Below are 23,339 nucleotides of genomic sequence, written 5' to 3' on the forward strand. Positions count from 1 at the left end.
GTCAAAGTGTTCCGGATTTTTGGCCAGAGGTAAAAATACAACATGCTACGGTTTTCTGAAAAGCCTGATCAGTCAAAAAGACTGAACTGAAGACATCCTGATGCATCCTGAATGGATTACTCTCCATTCAGAATGCATTAGGATAAAGCTGATCAGTTATTTTCCGGATTTGAGCCCCTAGAACGGAACTCAGCGGCGGAAAAGAAAAACACTAGTGTGAAAGTACCCTAAGAGGCCGGCTCTGAGTGACATATAATCACATGTACTATGGATTTAAAAAATAATAACAGTATATGTAAACACGCATCTACATGTATATATGGCAGGTTGATCACCACTAATATCTGGCCTATATAACAAGGAAATGTCAACATTTTGATTCTATTCAGATTCTCATTTTGTCATTTGATTCCAAGCTGTATTAAAATGAGTAGTGAAGTCCTGCATGTCCACTGACCTACTACATCGCTGGGACAGATTGTGTCCTTTTATGGGGTAATTAAAAGAAACTTTTTTCTACTTGGCAGAGCTGCGAGCAGCTATCCAAAGAGAGTCTGATAGCTCTTCTTTCATGGAGAAACAACTGCACAGATCTTATTCAATGCATTAATACTTTACAATGACATCTTGCCTTCCATTCTATTGCTGGTTAAAGGGTTTATCCGAGACAAAAAAATGCCCCCCATATGCCCGGGTCCCTCACATTGACTATACTTACCTGGCTCCCCGCGCCGCCTCTGCTGCTTCTCCCCGTGTGCGGATGAAAACATCCGGTGACGGGGGAGGATATGGGGGGTATTTTTTAGTCTCGGATAACCCCTTTAAAGAGGCTGTGTCACAAGACAAACCAGCACCTGGATCTGAATACTTTTGTAACTAAAAATTTAGTAAAGCCAGTGAGCTATACAATAAAATGTATCTGTTTGCTCTTTATCTTATTTCTTGTCCTCCTCACTGAGATGGTTGAAAATCCTGTTAACAAGGTATGTTCAATTACAAGCTGTGGCCGCTACAGGGAGGGAGCTGCAACAGAAAGGAGACGCCCTCCGAGCTGCCAGCCTGGGAAGAATCTAACTGAACAATGGGGATCCATGTGAGGTACAGGGCTGGTTCTAGCTTTGTTAGAGATTGTCATTATGATAACAAAGATGATGTCTGATTTATTTATGGTTTTTGCTTGTCAGCTATGTACAAAGCCAGGTACGTGAAAAAAAATAATCTCCGCCCTAATGTGAAATGTATTGACTCTGCGGAGGTCATTCGAAGGTTTCAGCAAATATTGCAAAACTTACTTAGTCTCGTCTCCATCATGTGTCATTTCATCTATTCGCATAAATTACTGTATCAAAATACAAAGCAGAGCTTTGTGCCCTATTAATGAAGCAGAGTTAAGCTTCGCATTTTGATAAAGTAATTCATGCAAATAAACAAAGTGACACATGATGGAGGCGAGACAAAATAAGTCTCGGGATATATCCTGAGAGTTCGGAAAGACCTCCGCGGAGGCAATATATTTTACAACAGGACGAAGCCGATATTCTTAACTAAGTTTTTAAAAGAATCAGGTTCGGATACAGCAATCCGAACCCGATTCTCTCAACCCTACTAAAACACATCTGGATGTGATGTGTGGGTGTCCTCACAGTTTCAGCCATGTGGTGTATGTATGTAACAATATAAATCGATTATATATTTAAGAACCTTTACTATTTGATGTAACCCAATTTCAAGAGAAAAGAATGGCAAAAGATAAAGATGATACTTGTGAAGCCTCCATACTGCACTGAAGAAACATTGCACAGACACCAGCGAGACATGCAATGCAACAACAATGCACCACGGTGACACCAATTAGACATCCCTCATCTTCTTTCAAGCTGTTAATAGATATTAGGGATAAAAAGGCTTTTCTGAAACATGAAACCTCATACATATAAAACTATACAACTGGAAAGTGTCCACATCATCACATTGTACCCGATAATCACCTTGTTGAGATCATTATTGCAGGTGCTGTTCATATTCAGACCATTCCACAAAAAGGCGCTGGCTTTCTCACATTGATTGAACGAATTTTGTGAACTTTCACTTTTCCCAGACAAGGACATATGCAAGGCTCTGCACATGTGAATGACAGCTTTCACTAAGGGGTTCCTAAATGACAAACAAGAACAGTTGTATAAGGCCTGTTTCACACTTGCATTCCGATTTCCAGTTTTGAGATCCGGCAGAGGATCTCAAAACCAGACCAAAAGAGTTCCATTTCACGCTAACACATCCGGATGCATCCATTCTGTTAGGATGCGGTTGTGTTACATCGAAACGGAAAAAACCGGATCTGGCACTAAAATATAAGTCAACGTGTGGCAGCGGTCGCCACCATGTGGAGCTGTACCAAATCAGGGGCAAATTGATTTTATATGTGATGTGAACAAGTGTCGATCTTGTAAGTAAAATAAAATACGTAGTGTTTCAATAACCCGTGGGTATTGTACTATGTCGTGTTCCTTTTAAAGGATAAAAGAGCTGTGATTGCTGGTGGATGTTGAGACCGAGGAGCTGGAATTGTTTTGAATCGAGATAAAATCGTCATGTGGAAGTGTGAAAATCGTCAGCTGTGTGTGAACTGTTCCTTACTGATGAAGTTCAAGCGCGGACCCTGAATTGCAGTTTATTCTGCACCAAATCAGAACAGGGACCCACTCATAAGAGGCCACTTTGACGTGGTGAGTGGGCCTATGCATTTTGATCAAAATGTATTAGTGCCTCCATGGAGATGTTTGTAAATTATGCTGAGAAGCAATAGATCAATGACTGGCATTTAGCTGTCCGAAGGCCTACGCTGCATCAGCAATATAACTAACTGACAGGCTGCAAATCTGTACAGAAATTTTCTGCACCATGTAGTGGAGATTTTAAAAATGTACGGGTTAAAAAAAAAAAAAAAAAAAATCGGCACATACTAGGTAACGTGAATTTACTCCGATTATATGTAAACACTAATATACATGCTATTGTTAACAGCATAAGTTAAAGGGGTTATCCGGGTTCAGAGTTGAACCCGGACTTATCCCCATTTTCACCCAGGCAGCCCCCCTGATATGAGCATCAGAGCATTTCATGCTCCGATGCCCTCCCTTGCCCTGTGCTGTATCGCTCAGAGCAAAGGCATTTTTTGGAGATCCGGTGACGTTCCTTGCCCCCATCTAGTAGTGAGCCCGGTGATATCACCGGCACTAATGGATGGGTTTTAGCGCTGCCCTAGCCTGTAAAACGGCTAGGGCAGCGATAAAGCCGGCTTATCAGAGCCAGTGACGTCACCAGCAATGCTGCTAGGCAGAAGCCTCCACCTAGCAGTGTAATAATATAAACAAAAAAGCCCTTGCCCTGCGCGATCCAGAGCAGGGCAAGGGAGCATGAAATGCTCATATTAGGGGGGCCGTAGGGGTGAAAATGGGGATATGTATGGGTTCAGCTGTGAACCTGGACAACCCCTTTAAGTAGTTATTACTGAAAGACTTACTCAGTATCTAGCATCTTAGGTATCCGCTCTACATCCAAATAATGGGATTTCTCTAAAGTATCATCGCCCTGTAGCCAGCCAACAGCCATTGAGGCCACAGAGTGCCACCAGCGACAGATGGGATCTGTACCTAAAATGATAAATTATTATAATTCATTCATTATAATTATTATAATTCATTGTATACACAAGAGAATGAAAGAGGATTTATTCACCCATTGTTACAAGGCAACATTACAGCTCCTCTATGGAGCCGTTTTTAGGCAAAGTAAAGCTGTGCTTGTTCATATAAATAAGCTCATAGATCATCATTAAACGGGTTTTCCGAGATTTTAATACTGATGACCTATCCTCTAATTGGTGAGCATGGAGAAGGCTGCCGCACTCACAGGAGGGCCGCTGCCTTCTCAAACTGCTGATCAGCGGGTGTCAGACCCCCACTGATCAGATACTGATGACCTATCCAGAGGATAGGTCATCAGTATTAAATTCTTGCAAACCCCTTTAAATAGCATTAAATAGAATACAACTAGATTACAATACATCACATTCAAAACAATTCACCTGAGCATTGCAAATAGTGACAGATGCATACAAAATATATCAGAGCACAGTAGATAAGAGATTCCATAATATAAACTACATTAATCAAGAGTAAGTGAAACAGGTGATTAAAACTGAAGAGCATAACAGTAAGGGCCCATTCACACGATCATATGGTCGCCGTCCCCGTGTTGCGGACCACAAAATACGGACACTGGACATGTGAACTCCGCATCACAGATGCGGACCCATTGACTTCAATAGGTCCGCGATTCAAATGATACGGCAAAAGATAGAATATGTCCTATCTTTTGCGGTGCAGAGGCAGAGATGCAAAAGCTCACGGAAAGGCTTCCAAGTGTTTCCATTCAGTGCCTCTGCACCGCAAAAAATAGGACATGTCCTATCTTTTGCCATATCTTGCGGATCGTGGACCCATTCAAGTCAATGGGTCCACATTCGCGATGAGTTCACATGGCCGGTGCTCATGTTTTGCTGTCCGCAACACGGCATGGCAATCATACAGTCGTGTAAATGGGCCCTAATCCCGGAGACTGCATAAGTGTCCATCTCCGTCTCAGTTTAGGTTTATGGGACCACATAGAGAGGTGAGCTTTTGAGATCTGTTGTTCATATTGTGCGGTGCTGCATGGTGGCTGATGTGACGCTGAGCCTGTGGGTTGGTGGGGCCCAGTGCAGTGGGGGCTTAGCCTGATAGCAGGGATGTGGTCGGGCTCCTGGGTCTCGCAACCAGCAGATTCTGTTTTGTGGCAGCGGTCGCCACCATGAAGAGCTGCACCAAAGCAGAATAGGGATCCACTCATAAGAGGCCACCTCAACGTGGTGAGTGGGCCTATGCATTTTGATAAAAATTTATACAAAGTGCTTCCATGGGGATGTTCGTAAATTATGCAGAGAAGCAATAGATGAATGCATGGCATGTGAATGTCTGATCTATGCCTTTTTCTACAGATTAGCAGGTTTAATCGCAGAAAACTGTACAGGACAAGGGTGAAATGAATGATCACTAGAGGGACCCCCACTATTTACACAGGCTCCTTTGACTTCTATGGGACTAACAGTGATAGCCAGATTTGATTGGAGAGGTGGTAAAGCATGCAGGTGGGGGTCCCAGTTGTCTAACCCCAGGTGATCACATATTTATCACTTATGCTCTGGATCGGGAAACCCCTTTAACAACTTATTTTTCTCTTATGTAACTGTGCACTGAGAACATCAAAAAAAAATCTGATACATTATACTAGTACTGATTCATAATATCTCATGCAGGAATAAAGGATTTTTGTTGAAAAGCCAAAATGTAAAAATAAAATACTGGAGTGTGGCTTTTGTCAATGGAAAAGAGTAGTGAAAATACGAAGTAGACAAAACGTATTTAACATGTCTACTTTTACTTACTAGTAGAGGTCAACATGCAGGATGAACCCCCAATGGGGAGGGAACTGACCCCGCTTACAGAATCCGCAAAGACATTTAAAAGTTTCAGATACTCTTGAGCTTTGGAAAACTCGCTGCAAAACAACAAAACATGTTACATGTAAAACAAACTTAAGTCTTTATAAAACTGAAGAAAACAAGGAGGTGGATCCCATTTTAATTCTCTATTATGTCTATAAAAGTTTAGGGTTTGCTATACAGTTCACACAGCCAGAGTTTTAGGGTGTATATCATGTGTAAAAATAACATTTGGAAAATATTCAAGAAGACGCAGTGTACAGATCCTCTAGGGGCAGGGATCAGCAACCTTTGGCACTCCAGCTGCTGTGAAACTACAACTCCCAGCATGCAAACATGCTCAGCTGTTCTATGGGAGTTATCGCTTAAAAGTGAATAAAGCATTATGGGAATTGTAGTTTCTGAACAGCTGGGGTGCCAGAGGTTGCCAATTCCTGCTCTAGGGGCACTTGATACCAACTAGATTCATTCTTTATGGCAGCGGTGGGGAACCATTTTGCTGCCAAGGGCCATTTGGATATTTGTAACATCATTCGGGGGCCATACAAAATTCTCAATAAAAAAATTTTACTGCTGTATTTGGTCAAACATATAATTGACTTAGGGATAAGTTACAGAAATTGCACTTCAACTAAAATAATCTAGAGGGCTGTATTTTTGCAGCACAAAATAGCGCCTGCAGTATATATATATATATATACAGTATATTACATACAATACAGGCGCCATATTGACCACACATAGCAGTCTAATTTTTAAGTTCAGAATGTTACTTATTTGACATTAATGGCAGGAAGCTAAACCCAGGGGGTCCAGAGAGGGGTTCACCCAGCTTTCACTCTCCCTGCCTCTTTCTTCGCAACTGTCCCTGCCTTTGTCCCTTTCTCAGCAAAATATCTGCCCCCACCTCCATCAGCCTGAAATCAGCCTCCTATCAGACCCCCCAGGCCTACATCAGCCTCAGATCAGACTCCCATCAGACCTCTAAGCCTCAGATTAGACCCCAATCAGACCCTTCCTAGCTTCAGATCAGACTCCCATCAGACCCCCAGCCTCAGACCAGACCCGGATCAGACGCCCAGCCTCAGATCAGCCCCCATCAGACCCCCCAGGGTCAGATCAGCCCCTATAAGACCCCCCAGCCTCAGATCAGACCTTCATAATACCCTCCCTAGCCTCAGATCAGCCCCCATCAGACCCTCCCCAGCCTCAGATCAGCCCCCATCAGCCCCCCTAGTCTCAGATCAGACCCCTATCAAACCCCAGCCTCAGATCAGACACCCCCAGCCTCAGATCAGACCCTCCCAAGCCTCAGATCAGACCCCCATCAGACCCTCCCCACCCTCCTTTAGCCTCAGATCAGCCCCAATCAGACATCAGATCAGATACTGTATTTAAGATAAACAAATAAACTTACCTCTCCAGCTCCGTACGGCGCTGCCTCTTGGCAGATTCACTTACCCTCCCTGTTCTTCTTCCTGCCGCACTATATTGTCACCTCACACCGCACAGCGTCAGGTCATAGTGCACGTCTACGTGCACTGCGTCCTGACGCTGGATGTGTCAGGACACAGTGTGGGGCTGAAAGAAGACCAGGGAAGGTGAGGACAGCCAGTGCAGTGCTGTTCTCACCTTCCTGTGCCTCCCGTATGCTAATGACCGCTTCCATAATGGAAGGGGTCATAAGCATTTTCACATTATGTTCTGGCAGGGGGCCGTGGGCCACATGAAAGGATACCGTGGGCCGCATACGGCCCTCGGGCCGGAGGTTCCCCACCCCTGCTTTATGGGCTTCTTGTTTAAAGTGTCTTTCTATTAAGAAAGAGATGATTTAAAGAGCAACTCAATTTTAATTTTATTTTCATAAATAAGAGATATTTAACAAAAAGATGCAAGTTTAGGGAGGTTTCCTCCAAGTAGTCATGTCAATGCACTGCAGCTCAGCTCCCAATCACTTGGCTGCTGAAAACAGCCCAACCAATCTCTTATACATAACCTATCCCGAGGATAGGTTATCAATAACTAAAGGGTGGAAAGGCCCTTTAATATATTACCAAGCACATATAAAAATTTCTGAGGATGGATTTTAGCTATGAATAATCAGTGCAGGAGGCAAGCAGAAAAGTGGCTCATAAAGCGGAGAAAGAGGCATTTAAAGGGAATCCCACACCTACCGCCCTATCCAGCTGCTTGCACAAACACATAGCTGTAGTTCATCTGATTAAAACACTGTTTCTCATTTGTTGATCAGAGGCTCCGTTGCAGAGTTATACTTTTTTCTTAATGTGCAAATTCCGCCTTTGGGGCAATGAGGGCCTCACCATTGCTCTTTTTGCACCCAAGCTCAACTCCTTTCTGTAACCAGTCCCTCCCTGTCAATCAAAGCAGCCATGGAGGGGATGGACACAGAAAGGAGTGGAGCCTGGGTGCAACAAGAGCAAGGGTTAAGCCCACATATAAATTGCCTAGTAAACACAAAAAAAATAAAACGCAAAAAAAAACAAACTAAAAAGCTTTTCTTCCCCCACATTTACCCCCCAAAAATAATGCTAATCAATAAGTCCCATATGTTTGGATAAGACATGCTATTATTGTGCAAAATAAAAAGAAAAAAGAAAAAAAGAAAAAGAAAACTATACATATTTGGTATCTACGTAATTGTACTGACCTATAGCATAAAAGCAACATGCTAGATATGCTGCACGGTGAACAATGTAAATTTTAAGTACAAAAAGAGAGTTGCTTTTTTTTCCCCTTTACCACCTTAAAAAAGTAAGTTATATTTAAGTTAAAATGGTGTAAAACATAAAATAAAAAAATTCCCTTCTGTTTTGCAAAAGACAAGCCCTCATGTGGCTACATTGACAGAATAATAAAAAAGAATTAGATTTTTGTACTTACCGTAAAATCTGTTTCTCTTCCGTTCATTGGGGGACACAGGCTTGACCATGGTTATAGCTGTTGCCGCTAGGAGGCGGACACTAATAGATGGAAAAGGGGGAGCAGCATGCGCAACCCCCTGCAGAAAAGTCAGAACCGCCGAAAGCGAAGCCAAATTCCGCTGAAAAAGAATGGAGAGAGCTGAAACTTGCCCTTTGAGGGAGCTGAGAGCCACCCCCAAGTCCATGCCAGACTGCAGGAAAGATAAGAGCCGGAGCAAAGAGAACCGAACGGGAGGCAGCTGATGCCGCTTGCACCAACTAAAATTGAGATACGCCACCGCTGTGGAGTTGTCGGACTGAACACAAACCAGACGACGCCCGAGATGGTCGGCCCAATGCCGCAGAGAGAGACGAATCGCCCTTAACTCCAGAACATTGATTGGAAGGGAGCGTTCCTCGCGTAACCATACTCCTTGAACAGAGAGATTTTCCAACACTACCCCCCAACCCCTGGGCTTGCAATCGTTGTTAACACCGTCCACCGGAGAGGAAGGAACGAGTGGCCCGACGTCAACATTGGAGAGACCAACCACCATCTGAGGGTTGGGGCAGAGAGACGCATGAGCCGATCCAGGGAGGCTGGGAAAAGGTACCAGCTGGCTAACTGAAGCGTTCTGGTATGGAACTGAGCATAGGGAACTGCTTCGAAGGCAGAGACCATGTGACCCAGAGCCCACATGCAGCGACGAATGGGAATGGGATAATCTGAAGACGGAAAGTGGATAGCTTCTCCGGAGGCAAGAACACCTTAGCCTGAAATGTGTCAAGCACCACGCCCAGATAAGTCAGCTGCCGCGATGGATAAAGACAGGACTTCTGCCTGTTCAGGATCCATCCGAAGCGTTCCAGGGTGTCCAGAACTATGCTCAGGCTGTCCGCCATCACCCGGAATGAAGGACTCTTCACCAGGATGTCGTCTAAGTAAGGGATCGCCACGATCCCCCTGGCATGGAGCAGGGCCATGACTGCCGCCAGAATCTTCGTAGAGACCCTGGGAGTCTTCGCCAGGCCGAATGGGAAGGCTACAAACTCGAAGTGAAATGGACCCACTGCGAACCGGAGAAATCTCTGATGACTGACGTAGATGGGCACGTAAAGATAAGCATCCTTGATGTCCATCGAGGACAGGTACTACCCCGGTTCCATGGACGCAATAACCGATCTCAGGGACTCCATCCGGAAACTGCGAACGCAAAGGAAACAGTTGAGTGCCTTGAGGTCCAGAACGGGACAGACCATCCCCTCTTTTTTGGGAATCGCAAAGAGAGTGGAGTAAAACTCCCGAAAACAGTCTTGCACAGGAACCGGAACAATCACACCCTGCCGCAGCAGCGTGCGAATCGCCTGAAAAAAGGAATTTGCGGCTGAGGGAGAGGTCGAGGGTGACGACTGAAAAAAACGGGTCAGAGGGAGGGACTTGAATTCCAGCTTGTAGCCCCCTGCAATGACCTCCCTTACCCACGCATCCGAGACGTGAGCCAGTGAGACATGCTGAAACAAATGAAGCCGGCCGCCCACCAGAACAGAGGGCGCCGGGAGCCACCCTTCATGCAGCAGAGTTCTTGGGGTTATAGGATTTGAGTCCTGCTGATGGGGAACGCCAGGAAGGGCGAGGCTTGAAGGAAGGTTTGCGCTTCTAATCCGTGGCCGACTTGTTGGACGCCCTCTTGGGGCTGGAAAATCTCCAAAAGGGGCGAAAAAAAGGCTTCCGCTTTTTTGACTTAATAGACCGCCCCCTGTTCTGTGGTAAATGTGTGCTCTTACCACCTGTAGCGTCCAAAATGATCTCATCCAGGCGCTTACCAAAAAGCCTGCTGCCGGTAACGGGGAGGGCCGTCAGGGTCCGCTTTGAAGCATTATCTGCCGCCCAGCAGGAGAGCCATAGGGTACGGAGAATAGCCAACAGGGCTGACGAGCGAGCCATAAGCCTGGCCACGTCTAAAGATGCTTCACAAATATACGCACTAGCATGAGAGCTGCAGGGCCATATCTGCAAGTTCCCCGAGGGGACTCCCGAGTCGAGACCCTCACGTAAATTACTTGCCCACTCCCCCATAGCTTTGCTCACCCATGTAGAGGCAAATACCGGCTGCAAAGGAAGATTTTGCAAATGCTTCCAGTTTCTTATCTCTAATATCAGAGAACTACTTATAAAGGATCCTATCTGGGAAGGGTTAATTTATTACTTCAACACTACTGCCTATACGGCTGCTAACCACTCTTGTCCCAGACTAATAAAACATAACTTTTACTTAATCATGTTAAAACACGAGTGAAAAAATAAATTGTGAGCTACCTATAGGATTAAAAACACTGAGCACATGAGAATTGCTGTATATTAAGGGTCACTAAAGTGTATGGATTGGCGGGAGTGCACTAGCACCGCTCAACCATACACCAAAAACCCTGCTGTATAAACAGATTCCAACTGTGTCTGATATCTACTTGGCCCCCATATCTGGGGTATGAACACCAAGATTCAGCAGGCCTAATGGCAGCATTCATTAGTGTATCAGGCACACAAATCACTGCAAAAACTCAATGTGGTCAGCAAATTAAAACCTAGATTCCGCCCCCCAACATGTTTCGCCAGCTACTCTGGCTTCATCAGGGGTATCGGGCAGACATGAATACCTACCGCTGGTGGAGGAATTTAACCTCTCATCTATCATTTCCTGTGGGACGAAGCACCAATCCAAAACAAGTTTGGATCAGGCTGGTTAATTCTAACCTATCATTGCTACTAATGTTGCAATGACAGGTTTGTGGCGTCACTTATGGGGGAAGGTCCAGGATGACCCGATGCGCAGTGGGAACAGCCGCACACACTTACCCTTCATACGGGCCCGAGGTATCCTAGTGCGCATGCGTTGGGACTTAGATGACAGCAGCCTACTGATGCAGTGCCGATCGCCGCCAATGCTTGTCCTAGGTTCGCGCTTTCTAACATTCTGCGCATGCGCATCTGTCTAAGTGCCGGCGCATGCGCAGAATGTTAGAAAGCGCGAACCTAGGACAAGCATTGGCGGCGATCGGCACTGCATCAGTAGGCTGTTGTCATCTAAGTCCCAACGCATGCGCACTAGGATACCTCGGGCCCGTATGAAGGGTAAGTGTGTGCGGCTGTTCCCACTGCGCATCGGGTCATCCTGGACCTTCCCCCATAAGTGACGCCACAAACCTGTCATTGCAACATTAGTAGCAATGATAGGTTAGAATTAACCAGCCTGATCCAAACTTGTTTTGGATTGGTGCTTCGTCCCACAGGAAATGATAGATGAGAGGTTAAATTCCTCCACCAGCGGTAGGTATTCAAGTCTGCCCGATACCCCTGATGAAGCCAGAGTAGCTGGCGAAACATGTTGGGGGGCGGAATCTAGGTTTTAATTTGCTGACCACATTGAGTTTTTGCAGTGATTTGTGTGCCTGATACACTAATGAATGCTGCCATTAGGCCTGCTGAATCTTGGTGTTCATACCCCAGATATGGGGGCCAAGTAGATATCAGACACAGTTGGAATCTGTTTATACAGCAGGGTTTTTGGTGTATGGTTGAGCGGTGCTAGTGCACTCCCGCCAATCCATACACTTTAGTGACCCTTAATATACAGCAATTCTCATGTGCTCAGTGTTTTTAATCCACTTTTTTAAGGTAGCTGTTTTTAAGGTAGCTCACAATTTATTTTTTCACTCGTGTTTTAACATGATTAAGTAAAAGTTATGTTTTATTAGTCTGGGACAAGAGTGGTTAGCAGCCGTATAGGCAGTAGTGTTGAAGTAATATCAGAGAAAGAAGCCCCATCGGCCATTGGCAAGGTAGTAAGTTTAGCCAGAGGGGAAACTGGCGGTTCCACTATAGGTGAGGACTACTATTTCTTAGTCAAATCTACCGAAAATGAATAAAGGACGTTTAAATGTTTTGGCAAAGCAAAACATCCATCAGGAAAATTCCACTCCTTGGAAAGAGGAATCAAACTCCTGGTGGTTGGGGGTAACACTTACTTTGTGCGAGCGACGGGACCTTCTAAAAGAAAAACCGGAGCTGGCAGACTACAGTGGGGGATCCTCAACCTGCAACATCTCGATAACCGCTGTAATAAGATTGTTCACTATGGAGGATAGTTTGGACGACTGACCCTCCGGCGAGACAACATCCTCATCTGACACCCCTCCTCAGAACATGCCTCTTCCACTTAGGACACGTCGGAGTGAGACTCTAGTATGAGGAGGAGAGGCCGAGGAAACGGGAGACAGACACCCTTTTGGGAGAGGATGTTCTGGCTGTGGAGAATGGGGGTGTTCAGTGTATGATGGGAGATGCTGTGGAGGATGGGGGTGCTCAGTGTATGTGGGGAGATGCTGTGGAGGATGGAAGTGCTCAGTGTATGAGGGAACATACTGTGGAGGATGGGGGTGCAAGGTGTATGAGGGGAGTTGTTGTGGAGGATGGGGGTGCTCAGTGTATGAGGGGAGATGCTGTGGAGGATGGGGGTGCTCAGTGTATGAGGGGAGATACTGTGGCGGCACTAGTGCTGCACTATGCTTTGGCAGCGTACAGTTCCAGGACGTATTGCACATAGGTGCACACTAAGACCTGGCGCTGTGTGATGTCAGGACATAGTGCAGCACTGGCGCCAGGACACAGCGCTAAACCAAGAGCGATGGCGTCTGGAGGAGAAGCAGAGAGGGGAGTATACACCATATACAGTCCTGATCAAAAGTTTAAGACCACTTGAAAAATGGCAAAGGACTGTATATGTATATATATATATAATTTATTTTTATTTTTTTCTAGTCTGATGGCTGCATTTAATGTACTTAAGAGTGAGGTGGAGGTTATAGGGGGCAACAGGGGTCTGAATAAATTTTAGGCCTGTATAAATTTGTTGGCTGATCTGTAGGAATTTGGGGGTTGTTATGGGGTCTGAATGGATTTGGGGCTGACTTGGGGTCTAATCTGGGGTCTGTATGAATTTGGGGGCTGATCTGGAATCTGGATACATCTTGAGATCTGCATCATTAATTTGGGGATCTTATGTGGGCTCTGTGTTAAGAAGGGTTTATCCAGCCATGTAAAATTCATTTTCTAAAACTGATTTGAATGTGATAATAAAGTAGTGATACATCTCTGATCCCTGCCGCACTCCTTCCACTACTTCCCGTGTCTTAACTGGTGTATGTACTTCTATGTCCCCCTCCACTGAGACATGAGACCACTGCAGCCAATGATTGAGAAGTGAGCGGTGGGATCAAAAAAGCTTCACTACTTTTACTATTTTATCATGTTCTCAGCAGTTTTAAAGTAAACTAATGTAGGCACATGGGGCAGCACTGGGCATGGTATTGGTGGATTCTACAGGGTGGCAGTGTTAAAAGGGGCAACTATATAGGGAGGTTATTTGCTATAAAGGTTCAGGGTGGACTGCAGAAACAACAAGCCAAAGTCAAAAGGTATAAGCTGAATTTCCTGGTCCCTAATGCAAAAACGGTAACAGACCTCCTCTACCCTGTGCCATTTATTAATACTGGTGTCTTTTTATGTGGCAGAGGGGGCTGTGCACCCCTGGTCGAAGATGTGTGCGCATTCTGGAAACAAACTGAAACAAAAGGAAAGTGAACAAACTGAGATTGGTGGAGACTTTAAACGTGAATGGGGGTGAGGGGGTGCGCTTTTGTATTGTTCGCCCTGTTGGCAAAATTTCCTAGAAACTGCCCTGGGTTAGACCCTGTAAGAAGGGACAAACAACTCTTACCCATCCTGTGTCACTTCAAGCAGCAAGACCAGAAGATCCTTGTCAGCGTCCTGCCAGGTGCCTTTAAATACCAGATGTCGGCGTGGGAGCGGGGAGAACCCATGCCCCGCCCCCAAAATGACTCCGGCCCTCAGCGCCAGCCCACCAGCCACGTCTTCTGCCCCCCTGGCTCCAGCCGGATCACCACCTTCGGTGTGTAGCCCCTTGGGGAGGGATGCTACACCGGAACAGAGGGGACTTGCGGTGGACGGCCGTGGTGATCCGAATGCTGGCGGGAAACAGAGGCTTTGAACCTCTGGTCCTTCTTTGCTTCTGGAGAATGGGAAGGAGCAGGGGGCTTGGGGGACCCCCTGGTCTCCAGTCTCCTGGGTGGGAGTGCAGGCAGTTTTTAGGACTGCCTGAAACTCCTGCTAGAAAAAAAGGAAAACAAAAAAAGAACAAAAACCAGAAGACTTGCAATGCAGGAAGGTCTGCCTCCTACAGACACTAAGCTAAAACTGATTTGGCTTAGTCCCTGTAGGAAGGATATAGCTGAAGGGGGGCAGCTTAGACTTTTTGTGCTTAGTGTCCGCCTCCTAGCGGCAACAGCTATACCCATGGTCAAGCCTGTGTCCCCCAATGATACGGATGAGAAATAGGTATTTTAGGGGTTAAAGTTATCCCAGGGGTATAAAGTTCCAACCACTGTAACCCCCATCAATCCAGAGAATTGGGTTTCTGTTCCCCTGTTCTAATGGAGCAATAGGTCAAGCAGGGGGAAAAAAGAAAACGGATTAAAATAAGGAATCCTCCTTAAAGGACTAGTATCAACTAGCGTGGGCGCAGCTAAGCTCTGTTCACTTGAATGGAGCTTAGCCGCGCCCACGCTAGTTGATACTAGTCGTGACGTCAGTTGGCCGGCGGCCCGGCGGTAAACAGTGAGAAGGCCTGCTGGAGCGCTGCTGCCTTCTCAAACAGCTGATCGGCGGGGGTCCCGGGTGTCGGACCCCCGCCGATCAGAAGCTGATGATCTATCCAGAGGATAGATCATCAGTTAAATGAAAGTGCAGAACCCCTTTAAATAGGGAAAAAGCTACCAACATTTTATTTTTAAGCCATATCGTCCTGCCCGAATGCAAAGTTTATTGAAAATGCAGTGACCACTGAATGATTCCTACCAGTTTTCTTCTTCCAGCGAGACTCTGCTGGCTTCTGGCTTGGCAAGAGCATACAGCGCTTTCTCCAGCAAAGATTCACAAAATGCCCGATGGATTTGAGCAATGGGGTCAGCTGCAAGAGGAACATGAACATAGAGTGGTTTTATAATGCTTTACTTTTAATATAATAAGGGAAAGGTGTAAAATCTGTGGTTAACCCTCTCCTACCTGGATTTCTGGAAGAGCTGTAAATAGACTCTTTTGATGCAGTCTTCACAGTCCAATTAGAGTTGATGAAGAAGTGTTTCCCCACCGGGTGCAGCAGCCAACGTAATGATTCAGGTACAGAATCTGTGTCACTGGAGGAGCTGCTACTTTGGGCATACCCCAGGAAATAGGCCTAATATAATAAAGTCACATGAAAGTCACTATAATTTTCCATGCAATAATTTCAGTTTTTACTGTTTAGTGATGGTGAAAATTAATCCATAATGCAATGTATGAGAAAACGGCGTGCTCACACTTTAATATAAACCTTACTGAATCTTTCCTGATGAGATTGTAAGGAGCAAGCAGGAACTGCATGTTTAAAGGGGTTGTAAGTTAAAAGTGTGACAATGGCGGGCAAGGAGATAAAATAATAATTAGACTAGATCCCGCACCTATCTTCTAGTTTAAGTGCTGTTGGTCTAGTTGGTGGGCCCCCATCCCTGCAGCAGCATTGGCAGTCGCCATGCTGCACCCAATAGTGTAGGGATCCACTTGAAAGAGGTTGTTGTGATTTTAGCAAGTGGGTTTATACATTTTGATGAACACATATACTCGATTGTAGGCATGTGCACTACATGCCCTTTTTCACATTTGTGGCCTACTTAACATTATTATATAAAAAGGTACAGAAATAAATTGCTATCAACTAAAGTTTCAAAGATTTAAGATTTCAAAGTTTAATTTATTTGCTCCTCCAACACTGAACGTCAGAAGAAAATCACGTGCTCAGAACCAATTTATATCAATGAATCATAAGACATGATACATCTTCTTATGGATAGCGTCATCTCCGGCTCTCAAAATGGCAAAAAATCTGATTTGGAAGGGCATAGATTTAAACTGTTTCCATTCCAAAGCATATTTGCTGTAAATATGAACAATGGAAGTAACACTGATGTTTGGCTGAACTTACCGACAGAAAAGAGAATCTCCCTGAGAAGGTTATCTTCATCTGCACAGCCGTGGTTAGGTGGATTTCTGCTAGTAAGGTGGGTGAGATCTTGTCACCAGCACATTCAGCTAGGTTTACTGCACATAGAGAGAGATTCAAGCCCGAACAACACCAACTTGACGGCAGCTTTCCTAAAATCAAGAAATGGAAAGGTCAATAATGAAAGTAAGAGTTGTCTAATTTGTAAGTTAATTCATTGGGTATCTAGGAGAATACCTGTCAAATGTAGCTGGTGCAACTTGTGATACACAAGGGCAGCATCTCGGGCGCTGGTAGTGGCTTCATCCTGGAATTCTGCTTTCTTATAGTGGCCGGGGGTACGTTTGAGTAACCAACGTACCAGGCTTATCTTCTGGAGACTACAACGGATAACGTTCCAGGATAGGCTGCATGCAAGGTCGAAACGGGAAGCAGGAAGCGATCGGCCCAATACACACAAGCAAGTCTGTAAATTCACTGCCGCTGCTCCAAAATCTCCCTATGTGTTAAAGGAATTACAATTTGAATTTCCACACTCGCACAGATGGTCATTACAGATGGAGCTTCTTTACTATAGATGCTGTGAGACTACGGAAAGCTCCATCAGAGCATGTTGTAATAGTTAGTCATCAGAAGACATTATATTCCAAATGAAAAGTATAGCCACTGATCCAAGTTTTCTTTATGACTGCAGGCAATTGGCAGCTGCCTCATAAGGTTGCTTTGCCTTCTTCCGGATCAACACCTATGATTAAAGTAACTGATCGGAAACATGCCTCTATTAGCCATAGATGTCTGGTTTCTTATCTCACTGGTGGTAAATATACATTAATCTATGCAGTGTATGCATATATAACCCAATAAAAGAGAGAAGATAAATTACCCGAGCAAGATCCAGGTCAGCCTGCTTGCGGTGCCTCCAGAATTTGACAGAGGAGCGCGAGTGTAACCGGGTCACTGGCTCTCCATGGATCAACAGTTTCATGAAGACACTGAGAACAATCACCCCATTTACCAGCCAAAGAATGAATGTAGGGATAAGCCAGTCAATCCAGCTCCCAGAAAGACCTGCATTGCAATTAGAGATGTGATATTATTAACATACAGTACATAATTGGTCACTGAACAACTGTGTCCACTCTAGTTCCCTTTTAATGTACTATTTACCCAATGAAAAGGAGCACATTAACTTATAGGGATATTCCAGGATTTCCAATTGATAGCCTATCCTCAGGATAGCTTTTCCTCCAGAACTGCACAGCATCGTCCACTGTGTAGTGGACGGAGCTGGTTATTGTAGATCGATGCTACAGTAACCATCTCCATGCAATATGAAATGGACAGAGCTGTGTAGATCTACTGTTGGAGCTACTTGGTAACAGTTGATTGGGGGGTGGAGCATGTCCCCGTGGTGGCCTGGCAAAAGTAAAATAACGGTTTAAAACTGACGTTCACATGTACTTTTAGGGCATATGGACATCACAGAAGGTGAGCCATTGAGCTGAATACCATCCACATTTAAAGCATAAAGCCACATAAAAATCATCAAGAGGCTTCTGAATGTCTCATGAAAGGGATTTTTGTAGGCTCAGCCTTTGCGCTCATTCACACAACCATATGTATTTTGCAGTCCGCAAAATGAGGATGACATCTGTGTGACGTCCGTGTTGCATCCCTTTTCTTGCTTCTTTATAGACTTCAATGGGTCCGTCATCCGCATTTAGTGGCCAAGTATAGGACATGCTCTATCATTTACGGAACAGACATACAGATACAGAAAGCACACGGAGTGCATGAAGAGGAGACGCGCTGTACCTGAAACGTCAATCCCCAGCATAGTTCTAGTTGTCCCATGCTGCATTGTTCTGTCTGAATGTTGGACATTTTCAGAGTGCAGTAACGACGTCAGAGGGTTAAACGTCAAGCAAAGGAATGTCATAGTGCAAAGAAGCATCCGTGATCGATCCATCATCCCAAGTCCTGTTGGTGAGTCCGGCTCATCCTTCACCTTCAAAACAGATATAACTTATTTAAGTTGGCAATAACTCATAGATGATCGCACACAGTTATTATCAACTACAGTGGCAATGCATGGCACATTAAGCCAACCTTAGAAAAGGGTAGAGAATAAAACCGAAGGCCAAACTGAAAACTATATTAAAGTTCAAGTATCTTCAGAAAGAAAGTTAAAGTGAACTCATCACAACCTCAATGCTGCCCTCACTGAGCACAACTTAAAGGGAATGTATCATCAAAAAAATGACCTGTTGTTTAAAGGGGTTATCCAACCCCTATAATGTCCCCCTTAATGCCGCTGCATCTCCCAGTCATGCAGATCAAAACATAGGGCAAGGAAAGGGGAGGCTCGTTCCCACCGTGGCCTGCTATTGGCTGCCCCCATCGCCGGGTGTTTTGATCCACGTAACGGGGAGATGCAGCGACGGCCATGTCAGCATCAGAAGCAACGTGAGTGCCGGGGAGCGGGGTAAGTATGACCAGTATGAGGGGCCCGGACATTATAGGGATTGGATAACCCCTTTAAAGTTTTATGTTAAACACATTTTTTTTTAAAATCCAAACATTCTGCAGTTTTTGTACTGACCACTAAGGCTAATAATAGGTGCACACTTCCTTGCCTGGCATAGACTACTTTTCATCATTATCATCACAGCCTGGATTACAATAATAGAGGACACCTCTACAGATAGGCAAGTCTTTCCTTGTACCATGAACCCTGCACAGGGTGCACCTACCCAGCAATGATTGACAGTTTTCTCCTTACGGGGTTCTGAGACATATATACTCATGGATGGGGAGGTCATTATTTTCCTGGAAGTGTCTCTTTTTGAAAAAAAATTAAAATCTCACACACCCCAAATATAAATTTAAAGCATCTCAACCAGACAACTGACATACACTACAAGGATTTCACCTTTTCGTCGTCTAGCAGGGGGCTCCCTGGCTCTGAATCCACAGAATAAGGAGAGAAGACAGGGGAAGATCCAGAATCCGATGCTGGAGGAGACATCATTAGAATATTTTGGTTGAATTCATCCATCTTCATTTCCATGCTGGTGTCCACCAAACTGCTCAAATCAATGCCCTTCAGATATTCTGTAAAATAACGATAGAGATTTACGGAAATAGGAAAGTTCTGGCTTTTGTCTCCCTCAACTGTAGATTCTATCATCAGCATATGCACTTCTTTTTATCAAATGTTGATTGAGCGAATATTTCAAGTTATGAAAAACATTATCGATATAAAAAGGTCTAACTTATCACGGAACAAAAATCCAATAAGCAAACCTTTACTGAGGCCTGACAATTTCCTTTATAGCTGACCATACACTTTACATGTATATCAACCAAAACCAGATTTTGGACTTCAATGTGTCCAATCCTTTTCTTATCAGGGGAGAGGTGTCTGGCAGCTTTCTACCCTCTCCCTATTCAGAACGCATGTATGTGGGTCGGGTGAGATAGCTCTTCATCCGACAAGTATCTCATGTGTAAGTATTTTTACAATGCTATCAAAGCAGAAAACCTGGTTAGAAGCTAATGAGAGGAAAAATAACTTATCTGACAAGATGCAACTAGAATGAGCTTATCCAGCAATAACTTATCTGTTCAGCTGTTATTTACGGACAAGCAGTGCAAAAAAGCTAATAAAAGACAGTAAAAACACTTATCAGGACTAGATTACCCTTTGATCATCCTAAAATACAACGGATTATGCTTGAAAAAATGAATGGGAAGGAGTATTCCTAGGAAAACCCGTCAATGACTTGATTAAAGAGAACGCACATACATTGGCAAAAAGCACCACTGCTTTGGACACCTAAATCATCATTTCTGAGCAGCAAATGGCCTTGTGTAAAAAGCAATCTGCTGCCCGGAAACAATTATTCTCTATGGGGATGAGCGATCGTAGCAACAATTGCCTGTCCCCATACAAAAGAGGTGATTGCTGCATGTAAATGCAGCTCTCACTTCATCTGACAAGCAGGCAATCCGATTCATTCCAAATAACTGGCTGCAGAGTCTGCCAGTGTATAGGGGCCTTAAAGAGGTTCTCCGCTTTTGCTATATTAATAATAGGTCATCAATGTCAGATCGGCAGGGGCCTGACTGCCAGCACCCCCGCGGTTCAGCTGTTTGAAGAGAAAGCAGCGCTCATACAAGCTCAGTGTTCTCTTCTCTGTTTAGCTGTTCACCGTTGACATCACAGCAGCAAACAGGTGTAGTTCCAACTCCGCCATCCCATTCACCTCAATGGGACAGCTCTGTTATATTCCCTTGAATAGGAAAAAGCTGTCCAATTGAGGATAGGTCATCAATATAGCAAAAGCAGAGAACCCCTTTAAGGGTCCACTAAGGCTACTTTCACACAGGCGTTTTGGCTTTCCGTTTGCGAGATCCGTTCAGGGCTCTCACAAGCGGTCCAAACGGATCAGTTTTGCCCTAAAGCATTCTGAATTGAAAAGGATCCACTCAGAATGCATCAGTTTGCCTCCGTTCCGTCTCCATTCCACTTTTGAGGCGGAGACACCAAAACTCTGCTTGCAGCGTTTTGGTGTCCATCTGACAAAACTGAGCCAAACAGATCCGTTCTGACACACAATGTAAGTCAATGGGGACGGATCCGTTTTCTATGACTCAATTTAGCACAATAGAAAACGGATACGTCCTCCATTGACTTTCAATAGTGTTCAAGACGGATCCATCTTGGCTACGTTACAGATAATACAAACGGATCCGTTCTGAACGGATGCAGACGGTTGTATTATCTGAACGGATCCGTCTGTGCAGATCCATGACGGATCCGCACCAAACGCAAGTGTGAAAGTAGCCTTACATGGTCAGATAATCTACCCGTACACAAGAGCCAATCAACAATTTACAGCATGCTGATCAGCGCTTACTTAGCACATTTAACCCATTCGCTACCAGCGCCGTACAAGTACAGTGCTGGAGCCATGTGTAAATATGGCGCCCACTCGCACTTGCGGCGGGCGCCATGGCCGGCAGGTCTCTGCTGTTTCATACGCTGTTTCATACTGCTGTTTCCCGTGACAGCTGCATATTTACTAGATTTTGTTAAAATAGGTTTGCGAGCGCTACTTTATGGCTACATTGGATGTTCTTCACCATCACGGCTTAGTGAGAGAGATGGGAGGATAACGGCTGCCGCTGTTCTCCTCCTCCTCTACTCATAACTCTCGGATGATAGTGCATCGTAAGATAGCACGTCACCCGATACTTTACCCGGGGTGTCACATCCTGATTTAATAGCCGATACCTTTGATACATATAGAAATACGCTTGCATCAACACTTGACGTTTCATCACAATAAACTGCTATGCGGCGTGTCAGGTGACGTCTCCGTATGGGATCATGTGCCCATTCCCAGGATGACCTCACGGACATGCGCAGACACAGTTCCATGTTTCACAGGGGATCACGTGATTATCCCTGGAGTGACCTTATGGACATGCGCAGCTTTAGTTCCGGGACGCCGTATCCATGCGGTGTTAACCGCAATAGTGTATCCGCCTGCCATTGAGCTCACCTGATTCCTTGCTGGCCCTGTCTACACCTGCACTTACACAGGTGATGATTATTATAATTTGCTGATTGTCACTTGTATATTATACTATGTTTTTTGAAATATCACTATACCTGGATGTTTTTTATACAAATATCTGTATCGATTATATTGTTTTCCAGGCATAATGTTTTTCTCATTTGTATATGAGATATTTTGTTGCACATTTCTTGTATATTTTCTTAACTGCCACTTATGTATGTTAATTTGCTATGACCACATAAATATCCACAACTTTGTATGATGCATTGCTTGATAATAGTCCCAGCAAGTGGACTGAAACGTCGCAAGGGTGAATAAAGATCCACATTTTTCACCTACGGATGTGCTGGCGGTGTCTTCTCTTTTTTATATCATACACCTTGGTTATGGTGTTTCCACCGCTGGCACCCATCTATTCACTACCAGGTGTGCTGCCCTGATTTTTCGTTGTATATATATATATATATATATATATATAAAAATAAACAAACATCATGGGTATCATCGTGACCAAAAACGCCCATACTATTGAAATATTTTTAAAATTCCAATACGGCAAATGGCGTAACAGAAAAAAGGGTCAAAACGGCCGATTTGCCATTTTTTCATTGCTTCTCTTACGCAATTTTTTAAAAATTTTTACACTATTTAGACATACTGTACATATGGGGTATCGTTGTAATTGTACTGACCCAGAGAATGAAGGGCATGGGACAGTTTTGCCGCAAACGAAACGCCGTGGGAACAAAACCCGTAAAACAGTGGAGGAATTGCGTTTTTTTTTTCAATTACACCCCATTTGGAATTTTTTTATTCCATCCCATTCGGAATTTTTTTTTCTTCCCACTACATTTTATGCCATAATTAATGGTGGCATTAGAAAGTACAACCTGTCCCGCAAAAAATAAGCCCTCATACAGCTATGTGACTGGAAATATAAAAAAAGTTATGGCTCAAGGAAAATAGGAAAGAAAAATTAAAACGCAAAATTGAAAAAACCTCCGGTATCCTAAGGGTTAAAGGAAATCTGTCACCAGGATAATTGCTATTGAAGTAAAGCCATAGCCTAATAGCACTTAGTACCTTATTTGTAGATGTGCCTTTGTTTCAGCAATAGATGTTTTCTATCTTCTGAAAATCCAGTTTATTTGGTAATCAAATGAGCCAGTGAGGTGCC

General features: G+C 44.5%; 1 protein-coding gene across 3 annotated transcripts in view; it reads right to left on the reverse strand.

Annotated features, from left to right (window-relative positions):
- SREBF2 (sterol regulatory element binding transcription factor 2) overlaps positions 1-23,339 on the reverse strand; it is a 94,002-nt gene that overhangs the window by 9,950 nt on the left and 60,713 nt on the right. For all 3 annotated transcript variants that reach the window (XM_040407345.1, XM_040407344.1, XM_040407346.1), the window contains exons 7-16: positions 19,507-19,688; positions 18,390-18,582; positions 17,458-17,642; positions 16,812-17,073; positions 16,557-16,726; positions 15,602-15,773; positions 15,395-15,506; positions 5,486-5,598; positions 3,524-3,653; positions 1,989-2,154 (exon numbers count right to left, since the gene is read on the reverse strand). In XM_040407345.1, coding sequence (XP_040263279.1) covers positions 1,989-2,154; positions 3,524-3,653; positions 5,486-5,598; positions 15,395-15,506; positions 15,602-15,773; positions 16,557-16,726; positions 16,812-17,073; positions 17,458-17,642; positions 18,390-18,582; positions 19,507-19,688 — 1,685 coding nt within the window. The remainder of the gene's footprint in view (positions 1-1,988; positions 2,155-3,523; positions 3,654-5,485; positions 5,599-15,394; positions 15,507-15,601; positions 15,774-16,556; positions 16,727-16,811; positions 17,074-17,457; positions 17,643-18,389; positions 18,583-19,506; positions 19,689-23,339) is intronic.

The sequence above is a fragment of the Bufo bufo genome, chromosome 9, assembly GCF_905171765.1.
Source record: "Bufo bufo chromosome 9, aBufBuf1.1, whole genome shotgun sequence".
Classification (NCBI taxonomy): domain Eukaryota; kingdom Metazoa; phylum Chordata; class Amphibia; order Anura; family Bufonidae; genus Bufo; species Bufo bufo.